Source organism: Paramisgurnus dabryanus, chromosome 3, assembly GCF_030506205.2.
Source record: "Paramisgurnus dabryanus chromosome 3, PD_genome_1.1, whole genome shotgun sequence".
Lineage (NCBI taxonomy): Eukaryota > Metazoa > Chordata > Actinopteri > Cypriniformes > Cobitidae > Paramisgurnus > Paramisgurnus dabryanus.
This window is the reverse complement of record NC_133339.1, coordinates 27,586,137-27,598,398: the sequence shown is the minus strand read 5'-3', so window position 1 is coordinate 27,598,398 and position 12,262 is coordinate 27,586,137. Positions and strand designations below refer to the sequence as shown.

The following is a 12,262-nucleotide window of genomic DNA, read 5'->3' as shown; positions in this document are numbered from 1 at the left end:
CGGGGCATCGTTCACAAAATAGTAGGCGTGTTCGAACTCATGCAGCACTGCGCAGACTGATCGGAATATGACATCAAATCACAGCATTTCCGCTGCTTTTTGATGTCATACGCCGATCGGTCTGCGCAGCGCCGCATGAAGTCCAACACGCCTTTAAATTCAGTTAGTAAAGTTATTTATGTCAATCAAAGATAATTCTCAAAATGTGTAACATTTTGGCCTTGTAATATTGTAATATAAACACGTAATTCATCCCACAAACGCGATAAAGTGAGACGTGACCATTTAGTAACAATACCCTCATTATAATCAGCACTGCGTTAAAAATGCGCAAACTTACCAGTTTCACTTGAAGGGTGTTTCTGTCAGCTGTTGCTCATCCTTACAGGAAAAGTTGGAAGTGCTGAAGTAAAGTTGGCTTTGTCGTTCCGATTTGCGACATCGAAAGAGTTTAGAATACTATATATTTGTACTTGACTTTTTTACTTGATTTTGATATGGCTTGCGAAGGTTCGCATGGTAAGTTGCCATTTTTGTTCATAGTTTTGAACAATGGTGATGTTGTTTATGTTACTAATGTTTCAGTTCGCTTTGCAGATGAACAAATTGGAGAAGCACTCTTAATAGGGTGAGTTTAACTTTCTTAATCTTTGGTCTGATACAAAATTATTTGTTTTGCGTTTAGCTGCTATTATTTCATGTAGTTAAGTGCACACTTGCTTAAATTGTAAACATTTAAATCCTGAATTAGGCATAAAATGGATTGAATCAAATCTGTCTTTCAGGGTGGTAAGACATCAGGTAATGACCGTGGCAACAGAAGAAAACGCAGTGTCTCTTCCTGAAGCTCCGGCAATAAGCAACAGCCAAGACCAGAAGCTTGTTGAGCAGCTGGCAGAGACCATCAGAGTGATCGGTGACAAACTTGATCAGGATACAGAATTTAATGAGTCAGTCCAAAATGTTGATCTTTTATTAACCACATGTTTACCACACAATACCACAAATAGATTTACCACATGCACTTTCTGTTCTTCATATCTTGCAGCATGATTGATGGTTTAGGTAAAGTGTGTGATAAAAGCAGTTTCTGGACACTTGTGGAGAAAGTTTTCAAGGATGAGCAGATCAACTGGGGAAGAATTGTGGTGCTGTTCTATTCAGTTGGAAAACTGGCTGCAAAGGTATCGGATTTGATCCGGGTTTTATGAATGATTACACTGTTACACGGTTTTTGATCATATATCAGCTGTTTGCACATACGGTGTATTACCGGTATGTGTATATGCAGTACATTTCTCTTTAAGCCCTTTAATTCTCCATCTAGATGGTCCTTGCACGCCTACCCAGAGTGGTTTCTGATATTCTGGCCTCAAGTCTTGATTACTTCAGGAGACGTCTGTTGGGTTGGATTTGCAAAATGGGAGGATGGGTAAGAAACAGTGAAGAAACCAATTATTGCATCTAATATTCTAATAATACTGAGATTTTTTACATACACGCACGCACGCACGCACGCACACACACACACACACACACACACACACAGATACTTTCTGAATGCTGTATACTGGATAATGTTATACATGAGTAAATTACATCTCTTTCAGTTTTGTTACCCCAAATGCTGTATATCTGCTTATCTAAAACATCTGTTAAATCTGTTGTTTGTTCTAGATAAACAGCATTCCTGCACTGGCCCGTTTCTCCATAGAGCGATTTTCTAGTGCTTCTCTGAGTACTTATTCTTCCATTTTTGGAGCTGTGCTGACCTTCACAAGTGGTGCACTGTTAGGAGCTTTCATTGTCTGGAGACTTCACAAAAGCAGCTAAGACAAAGAGATTGGAACAATCACACCAGAAGTATCAATCATATTCTTGATTTTAAATTAAGATGATAAGATGATCTGCTGGGTGATTTTGAAATATGAATCTTTTGCTATAAATCTTTCATAATATTCCTTTCATTTTATATATATTTATATTTTTGTACGTTTAATCTGGTTACAATAATTACATACATATTTATTTTGGATCAGTGAAGAGTTATTTAAGCGTTGACCTATGACATTATGTAGGCTATACTTTAAAACAGACTGCATCAATGGTCTGTTGTAATCAGTTTTTGTAACCCCCCTTGAATACATAATGTGTTTATTGTCACTCATGAAGAAAATGAATCCACTTGATGATATTTGTGTCTTTATTCTCAGCCCCTAAGGTTTTAGGACTTTATTTTAGGCATACTGGTACAGAAAGCAGACTTCGTTATATCATTGTCTTTCCTGTATATGGAATAAATGAGTGTGTTCTCATTCATGATGCTATAATGTGTTTACTAAATATTGATCCACACAAAATATTAAACGTTAGCCTCCCATAAGAAACATATAGTAGGCTATAATACAGTAGTTACTGTAGTAAACGAGCAGTATTTTGTAGTATTAACTAATGAATTGATACATTAAACAATGTAGTAGACTTTTAAAAAATCATTTCGAAAAGGTTCAAAAACACTAGCCTATTTAAGAATTGTATTACAGTTTGCTAGGTCTATATTAAAGGTGGTGCATAGTGGCAACTTCTTAAATATATATTTTTTTATCTTTATCACGGTATATATTTTATGTTTTATATGTTTTTCAAATAAAGCACTGTTGGTAAATGTTTTTTTGTCATATTAATTTTATCGCGTGTGACTGAAATAATGAAATTCTTGTTTAAGTGCATGGTAATAAAGAAAAACACGGCTCTTCCGTGAAACAGAGAATGCAGCGGTAGGCAAAAAATGTTTTCACTTTCACTAATGTAGCTCAGACTACGATCGACGCCAGCAGTGTCCGACAACACTCCAATATTCTTTCTGTTACAGACGAAAATCTTGTTGAACCTCTAGGAGATTGTTTTTATGCTGTTAATAGACTATTAAGATCTTTTGATGTACGTGTAGTCCGAGTTGATCTATTTGGAAAGCGGGTCATCGACCAAGATCAAGACCAGGAAAGATGGCTTCAGGTATTCAGACTTTAATAAAGTACTATTACTACATTACAATATAACTGGTTAGTTGTATATGAATTGTGAGTAAAATATAATCTCAAAAGTTTTAAGATTTGTCTTGTAACATGGTAAAATAACAAATTAATGTCATAGACGCGATAAACTGAGACTGTCACGGCGAGCAGTACAAAATGCTCACACAACAATCAGCACTGCGTTAAAAATGCGCATGTACGTCACCAGTCGACTTTACCTGCCATTCCGATCTGTTAATATTGGGGCGGTTTTTCGGACAGGGTTTAGTCCCAAACTAAAACAAATGATTGAGCTGCCTTCATTTAAAAACACCTTGCACTGTCATATCTTAACATAGATCAGTGCCATAGTATTTTTTTGTAAGAAAACCCTTTTTAATTTAAACCCTGTCCGGGAAACCGCCCCATAATATATTTTTATTTTATACTAGCTTAATAGTTAATTAAGGCTTGTTGATGTTGTTTTTTTTTTAATTCGCTGTGCAGATTATCAGATTGGAGAAGCACTCTTAATAGGGTAAGTTTAACTTTCTTAAACTTTGGTCTGATACAGAATGATTTGTTTTTGTTTTGTCCATTATTTGTCTAATATTGCGTGATGTCTATGGACTGTTTTTATGGGTTTTTATTTAGAATTATTGTTTAACTTTCTTTTATCTTTTAATTTTATTATTATTAATATTATTATTACAATTATTATCCTTCTTATGTCTGTCTTTTTATGCATTTCTGTACAGCACTTTGGTCAGCCTGTTGTTTTAAATGTGCTCTATAAATGAATAAACTTGAAACTTGTTTGTTGTGTTTTTCACTGTTAGTTTCTATAAAGGTACAGAACTTACCTGAAGGCAAGCACACGTACTTATATTATGGCAACAGTTAAATCCTGAATCAGGCTTTACTTTCACATTTATGTGGTTAAGGACACATATGCAGATTTAAGCACTGTGAGTGTGAATTGATTGAAATCTGTCTTTCAGGGTGGTAAGACATCAGGTAATGAGCGTGGCAACAAAAGGAAACGCAGCTCCCGTATCTCTTCCTGAAGCTCCGGCAATAAGCAACAGCTATGACCAGAAGCTTGTTGAGCAGCTGGCAGAGACCATCAGAGTGATCGGTGACAAACTTGATCAGGATACAGAATTTAATGAGTCAGTCCAAAATGTGGATCTTTGTTGTTTATTTACTGTAAAGTGTACTTTATATTGAATTTACCATACATTTATTTCTGTTTTTCTTTTTTCACAGTGCATTTGATGGTTTAGTTAAAGTGTGTGATAAAAGCAGTTTCTGGAAAATTGTGGAGAAAGTTTTCAAGGATGATCAGATCAACTGGGGAAGAATTGTAGTGCTGTTCTATGCAGTTGGAAAACTGGCTGCAAAGGTATCGGATTTGATCCGGGTTTATAAATGTTTCCATTGTTTGTAAATATATCATCTATTTTCACATACAGCGTATTATGTTGAGTATATGTGTATTTGCAGTAAATAAGCCTTTAATTCTCCATCTAGATGGTCATGGCATGCCTGCCCTGTATTGTTACTGATATTCTGGCCTTAAGTCTTGATTACTTCAAGAAATATCTGTTGGATTGGATTAGCAAAATGGGAGGATGGGTAAGAAACACTATTTATTGCATCTAATATTGTAATACTGAGATTTTGTGTGTGTGTGTGTGTGCAGTGGCGGCTGGTGACTGCTCTTCAGAGGGGCGCAAATTCAAAATAAGTGTTCGGAGTGTCATGTGTGTTGCTCGAGTTTTCAAAATATGTGTTTGTTCCATGTGCATCACGTGTTTTGTCAAAACCGTTTATGATAAAAGAGACGCTCAAGTTCACAAAATACTCGCAAGACACTCCCTTAACAGTAAACTCTGATTACGCATTAGATTATGCGAGTATCTGGCAAACGTGAGTGTCTCTTTTCTCATAAACCCTTTAGACGCATCTCCAGCAGGCACTTATTTTGACAATACACGTGATGTACACAGGATCTCTCGGAGTGCAGAACGCATATTTTGAACAAAAGAACCACACACATGACGGGCTACATACATGTTGTGACGAACTTCGCATCGTGCGCCCCCTTGAAAAATAAGTCACCGGCAGCCACTGTGTTTGTGTAGTGTAAAATTGCATCTAACCTCCATATACTATATCTCTCTGATTAAAACATCTACTTTGTTAAAGGTTAAAAGTATCCCTGAACTGGCCCATTTCGCTATAGAGCGATTTTCTAGTACTTCACAGAAAAAATATTATTTCATTTTTGGAGCTGTGCTGACCTTCACAAGTGGTGCACTGTTAGGAGCTTTCATTTTCTGGAGACTTCACAAAAGCAGCTAAGATGAAGAGAATGGAGCACCCACAACTGAAATGGCAACTCTTTAAGACCTCATTGTTGAACGTTAATGATGACAAGATTATATGCAGGGTGATTTTGCAATATGCATCTTTTACTAGAACATTTATTATAACATTCCTTTTATTTTTATATGTATGCATATTCATTTTTGTAAAAGATATTTATTCTGGTTACGATTATTACATTAAAGAATAATACCTCTTTATTCTGACTCAGGACGGTTCTAGAAAGTTAAACTTTAACTTGTGATGTCATAAATCATAGATTTTTTGCAAAAGAAAATTGTTTTGTCAACCCCCTGGTGTATTTAATGCATATGATCACTTATTAAGAAAATTAATCCACAGAAATGTTTTTGCCTTGTTTTTTTTTTGTCTATTCGCCCTGAAATGTTCTGGGCCTTTAAGATACAGGGTCAATTATGTACTTCGTAATATCATTTTCTTTGTATGGAATGGATGAGGATGTATGATCTCATTACTGCTTATTGTTAATGAATTAAAACTTGAACCTATCTTTTTAAATTCAGTATAAATAGTAGCCTATTCATGAATAATTTTCTTATCAAAATATGGTAGGCTATAACATATCTAAGAATATTATTTTTTTTGTGCATCAGGTTTTTGCAATAAAGTATACTTTTGGTAAATATTTCTTTAGGCTATTTACTGTATTTCCTTGTTTTGCTGACGGGAATCTATGAGGAAGTAAAAAGTGTAGCGTAAATTGTTTCACTTTTATTTTTTTCTGAGTATGACGCTGCATAGACGATAAGATTTACTGAACCTTTACTGAAGAAAACAGTGTGGTCATGGCATCAGGTATTTTAAGACTTTACTGTAAATACTAAAACAGTTCTTTTGTGTGAACTGTCATGAAATCCAATAGTTATGTTTGCTTTTGCATCTTAAAAATCCACAATTTCTCAGGATTCTTGTACTTAGGTAAGTTTTACTTACAGTAAATATTCAAGTCACTTTTTTAACCCTTGTGCCTTGTTCCAATTCACTACCCTTTCGTGTTGTTAGCGGCCAAAAAAGGCCACTAAATTAAACGGCTGTAAAAATGTATCAGATTAATATTTTTTTCAAATTTTTTTGCATAAATCTGTTAATCAACCTCAGAACTGATCAAAACTACCAAATGTTTCCAAAAATTTCATGATTTTAACTCTTTAATTGCCAAGCTCATAAGTGATGCCACTGATTTGAGAAAAAAAAACACAAAATCACTGATTTTCAATATAAAAAGTGATTGTGGACTGAATTTTTTTTCACCCTTTTCACAGTCTTGGGCATGCCAAAAATTGGTAAAAACATTGGCTTTGATGCATTTTTAGTTTTTGTGCAGAATCAGATTAAATTTTTTTCTCCCTCATTTATTGTTTGTGGCCATTTTTTCCCCATTGACTTCCATTATAACAACATTTTTTGATTGCAGAGCCATGACACCTTATTACCATGCATTTTTTATTCTTTGTGGTTTTAGTTTTTGCAAAGAGGTAAAATTTGTCATTTTTACTGTTGATCACCATGTGGCACAATTAACCCTTTAGTAGCCTGTGCAAAAAAAAGAGCTTGAATTCTGGATTGTACATTGAGTTATATGGACTATAACAGCATATTAGAGAGAGAGAGAGAGAGAGAGAGAGAGAGAGAGAGAGAGTGTGTGTGTGTGTGTGTGTGCGTGCGTGCGTGCTTGCATGTGTGTGCGTCTGTGTGGAAAAATCTGTAGAAAATCTTCTCTTCATCAGATTTATTAACAACATTTATTATGAACCAAAATGCAAAAACAACTTCAAATAAACTGAACAATGAAGCAAGAGTAGAGGATGGATGGAGAACTAAACAATCAAACTAATTTTTTGGTGTGTATATGTGTACGTGTGTGTGTTCAGTCTTTTTAGCAGGACTTGCAGCATATTACTTGGTGCTCTCTGCAAGTGTGTCTACCACAACGGATACAAATGTTGACTGTTCTTTTTTTGGTTCTGTACACCACTTGCATGTTCCCCTCTTCACTCCTGAGCTGCTGGTGTCTGTGGATTTGTGTCTAGAGGGACAGCTACAGGAGACTAAATCCCTCTCACCAGTGCAGCACTAACTGGTGCGCGAGGGAGGTGCTCTCTCCTCAATACTAACACTAACCCTACACACACACACACACACACACACACACACACACACACACACACACACTCGTACACACACACACTCGTACACACACACACTCGTACACACACACTCGTACACACACTCGTACACACACAATGGTTTTATAGTCCATATAACTCAATGTACAGACCAGAATTTATGCTCTGTTTTTTTGCACAGGCTACTAAAGGGTTAATGGTGCCACATGGTGATCAACAGTAAAAATGACAAATTTTACCTCTTTGCAAAAGGAAAAGGCACAAAGAATCAAGAATGCATGGTAATAAGGTGTCATGGCTCAGCAATCAAAAAATGTTGTTATAATGGAAGTCAATGGGGAAAAAATGGCCACAAACAATAAATGAGGGAGAAAAAAATTTAATCTGATGCTGCACAAAAACTAAAAATGCATCAAAGCCAATGTTTTTACCAATCTTTGGCATGCCCAAGACTGTAAAAAAGGTAAAAGAAAATCCAGTCCACAGTCACGTTTTATATTGAAAATCTGTCATTTTGTGTGTTTTTTTCCCCAAATCAGTGACACTACTTATAAACTTGGCAATGAAAGAGTTAAAATCATGGAATTTTTGCAAACATTTGGTAGTTTTGATCAGTACTGAGGTTGATTAACAGATTTATGCAAAAAAAATGTGAAAAAAATTTCATCCGATACATTTTTACAGCAGTTTAATTTAGTGGCCTTTTTTGGCCGCTAACAACACGTAAGGGTAGTAAATTTGCCCACGGTATATTGTTAAGTTTTTGAAAAATTTCAAAGCATTTTCTTAAAATATGTGTAAATATAAGATTTGTCACCAAAAATCATTCCATTTGCTGAAACACAGAGAAAGTTGTGGCCAAATTAAGACAAAAAAATTGCAAAAATGGCCAAAAATGGCCCCAACAACACATAAGGGTTAAACTCTATTTAAAGTCTGTTTTTAAGTGCAATAGGCTACTTGAAATGTAAATATGATTTGCTATCAATTTTCAACAATACCTATTTTTCCAGTTTTTATATTTTCAGTATTTTTGTGGCAGTTTGGATCCTCTTCTTGAAATGTTTATTTTAATAAATTAAGATTCATTGTTTGTTTATTTTTGAAATCACATACGATCATGTTGTCATATGATGGTGTTTAAGACTAGTGCGGGATGAGGTACAAAGACAGGATGGGTGCATACAGTCTCTTCCAGAACCTCAACAACTGGATGATGAGCACGAGCAAATACTGGGAAATATAGCGGAACTCATTTGGGATGCAGAAAAGAAAATCGATCCTGAATTCACCGGGTTAGTGTTGACAAGTTTTATTAGTAGGCTATTTCTCATATCAAACATACGTCATAATAAAAGTGCAGAATTTATCCGTCATTATTTGTTTCATTTTAGGTTTGTTTATGACTTTGCACGTACTGTAAGGCTAATAGACAGGCTTTCCAGACATTTGTAGATGATGTTTTTGAAAAAGAAATGAACCGCGGACGATTTATTTTGATGATCTGATTTATTGCTAAATTTATTGCAAAGGTATGTAATGTAGTTATTTCAATATTCAGAGTCAATTGAGTTTAATGATTTTAAGGGAACACCCATTCATGTGTGATTTTGTTTTTCTCTTATGGATAGAGACCCTGACTCAGACATTTTGTCTTGGACATCTGATTACTTCCATTACAAACTAGCATGCTGGATCTGGAGTCAAACAGGATGGGTAAAATATTATAAACACAATAATGCTGAACAACTTTAGACACATAGCAGCCATAACATAAATGGATATTTTTTACCTGTAGGTAAGTTACATCTCTTTCTTGAGAGACACAGTATCCTCCTCAGCCAGACCGATCTCACCTTCTTCTGGACTGCTTCTTATCAGTGGACTACTGCTAGGAGGATATATTGTCTGGAAAATGAACAGATGTGCCTATGGGTGGTTAGGAGAGAGTGTAGAAGGAAGAAAAAGACCGCTAAAGGATGCATGAATTTACATATGTTACAGATATTATAAACAAATGGTGCTAAATAGCACTAAAAGTGGTTCACTGGCTCGTAATCATAGGGGAACCATTTTAAGTGCCATAGCATCTGCAGTAGAACCATATTGTGCTATATAGAACCATATTTGGTTCTATAGTGGTGCTATATCACCCCCGGTTGGTTCTTCATAGGTGTTATATATGTGCTATATAGCACTAAAAATGGTTCTCCTATGATTACGAGCTTTTAGTGCTATTTAGCACATTTTTTTAGAGTGTAGTTTATAGTGTATATAAAATTATTTTTAAACAAAAAAGCAGTTGTATCTTATTTAAAGATCAAAACGTCACTGTTGTTTGTATTTCTCAGTCAGTGAAAAATAAGGAGCGGAAAAATCAAGGGGTTATTTTTTAAGTTGATCCAACTTTTCACTTTTTACAGTTCAGTAGTAACCAGCAAGACTTTAAATTTTATAGTTTAGTATGAAGAGTGTTTACTGTAATATATGTATAGGCTACTTTGCCTTGACATACTCTCCAAAAAATGCTTAATCCACAAAGGTACACATGTCTTGGTTTTATTAAAGGCATTCCAACAGCATTATTTAAATCTGGCATTAATTGCTAAGCTTTTGTGCAAGCAATGTTTTGTGGTAGGCTTTTTAATGTTATATTGTGTCATTTAATAAAAATAAAATCAAAAGAAGCGAAAGATTAAACTCTATTGGTTTTTTAATAATCTAGGCTTGTTTCTTGTTATTTTTGAGCATACAGAAGAAATAGCAACTGAAATATTCAATATAAAGGGTTTCTGGTTGCAACTTTCATAAAAAAAAAAATTTTTGTGACAAATTTACCATCCAATTCTCTTCATTCGCGATTAAAAACAAGGAAACACTGTGCACACGCCACTAAGGCAAGCTTGCAGTCTTTAACTCCTCCCTCGACTGCAAGCGTCAAACCTCGCCGAAGGCCCTGTTCCAAATAACAAACTCCCAACTTATGGACTTCTTTAGAGTCCACACTTTAATGACATAATGGGCTCTATTTTAACGATCTGAAACGCAAGTGCGAAGCGCAACGCGCAAGTGAGTTTGTGGCCGGATCTTGGGCGCTGTTGCTATTTTCCTGGCGTGAGAAATAACTCTTGCGCCGGGCGCAAATCAATAAGGGGTTGGTCTGAAGTAGGTTCATTATTCATAGGTGTGGTTTGGGCGTAACGTCAAATAAACCAATCAGAACGCTATCCAACATTCCCTTTAAACGCAAGTGCGCAAGTTCCATGGCGGGTTGCTATTATTATGACGGATTTACCAGGCGCACGCCAGGAGCGGTTCACAGCCGAGGAGACCGACGTCCTTGTACGGGGGAATCCCACGCTTGCCAGCATAAATCGGGCACGCCGTGTAACGGGAGGTGGATCTGCCTCAGGACTTGACGCCAGCAGAGGACATCGCTGCGTCCACCCTCAACGCTAAAAGGGTTTGGGGGCTTTGAAATCGGACCCAAGAAACGCAAGCAAGGTCCAACCCCAAAGTACTCTTACAAATCAAGTTCATATACATTAAGGTTTCTTATGAAAACATTTTAACTATTATTTACATAAAATAAACGTAATACAGCCACACAACAAAGTTATGAAAATATTTTAATCGTTATTTGCATGAGAATAAATAAAAACTATCACCACAATGCTCACCACTATGATTCCCCTTATCTCGTGTATTAATATTTTTAAGTGTAACAATTTATGATTTGCAAAAATAACTGTTGCATCTGTGTAGATTAGATAAGCAAAGTGTATGCGCGTTGTGCACGCTATACATTATGGTCAAGCATGCGCCCTTAAAATAGCATAATGAACCACGCGCAACGCGCCACTGACTTTAGACTAGTTTTTTTTGGTTAGTAGCGCAATTGTTTTTTGAAACTGCAAAATAGCATAAGAGATGGTTTGCGCCGCAACACGCCTCCTTTTTGCGCTGAACCGCCCAGGGAGCGCAAGTTCATTCCCTAGTTTGCTGACGTGCATCTGTGGAGGGAAAAACCCCGCTGTGCGCCGGCGCAAAATACGAATGATACATGCGTCACTGACAAAGTCAATTGCGCTGGGTGCAAGATAGGGCCCAATGTAATGCAGACTATAGGGACCCTTGACGCGAGTCCACGATAACGCACCGGAGTCGTATTTTGGGACAGACTCGAGTATCACACCAGAAATAGGAAAAGAAGTTGCCCATCTGTGTGAACTCCTCATTTCCGTGGTCTGATTAGTCTGATTGCTTTTTTGCAAGGACTTCTGGGTTAGTAAAGTGCGTGATTCCTGCTGCAATGCAGGCTTCACAGAAAACCACATCAAGGTTGCAAAGGGGGCATTGATGAGCACACTTCGGAGCATAAAAATGACAGATGGGACACCCTACGGAGACGCAGACTAAGTGACTAAACGCAATTTAAGGCCACAAGACCGAAAGTCCACATGAAGTGCGCCATTTGGGACAGGGCCAATTGGTCAGCACAGCGCCGCATGAACTCAAACCTACCTGATCTCAAACCTACCTGATCTCTCTTTATTCTCTTTAGGTGAGCGGAGTCTGGAAAAAGTGCAGCGATTAGCAATGAACAACAAGATCCAATTTCAAACAATTTTAAGTCCAGCCCTACCTTTTTACATTTCAGAAGCCGCATTACTGTAAATCACCATGGGGAAAATTCGACAATCGCTACTT

The 12,262-nt window shown here is 36.5% G+C and overlaps 2 protein-coding genes across 3 annotated transcripts; both read left to right on the top strand.

The window, feature by feature from the left end:
• The first annotated feature begins 301 nt into the window (after window positions 1-301).
• Window positions 302-2,319, top strand: LOC135760178 (apoptosis regulator BAX-like). The gene is made up of 6 exons (XM_065274100.2): window positions 302-519; window positions 598-628; window positions 786-950; window positions 1,049-1,184; window positions 1,328-1,432; window positions 1,678-2,319. Exons 1-6 carry the CDS (start codon window positions 498-500, stop codon window positions 1,831-1,833), a joined length of 615 nt encoding a protein of 204 aa, XP_065130172.1. The 5' UTR covers window positions 302-497; the 3' UTR covers window positions 1,834-2,319.
• Window positions 2,320-2,782: 463 nt separating this feature from the next.
• Window positions 2,783-6,053, top strand: LOC135768332 (apoptosis regulator BAX-like). 2 transcript variants are annotated; one of them, XM_065277580.2, is made up of 7 exons: window positions 2,783-3,015; window positions 3,522-3,552; window positions 3,854-3,883; window positions 4,016-4,186; window positions 4,284-4,419; window positions 4,548-4,652; window positions 5,226-6,053. In XM_065277580.2, exons 4-7 carry the CDS (start codon window positions 4,035-4,037, stop codon window positions 5,379-5,381), a joined length of 549 nt encoding a protein of 182 aa, XP_065133652.1. In that variant the 5' UTR covers window positions 2,783-3,015; window positions 3,522-3,552; window positions 3,854-3,883; window positions 4,016-4,034; the 3' UTR covers window positions 5,382-6,053. The 2 variants fall into 2 exon arrangements, with proteins under 2 accessions (XP_065133652.1, XP_065133645.1); XM_065277573.2 differs by lacking the exon at window positions 3,854-3,883 and having other exon boundaries at window positions 2,784-3,015.
• The last annotated feature ends 6,209 nt before the right edge of the window (window positions 6,054-12,262 follow it).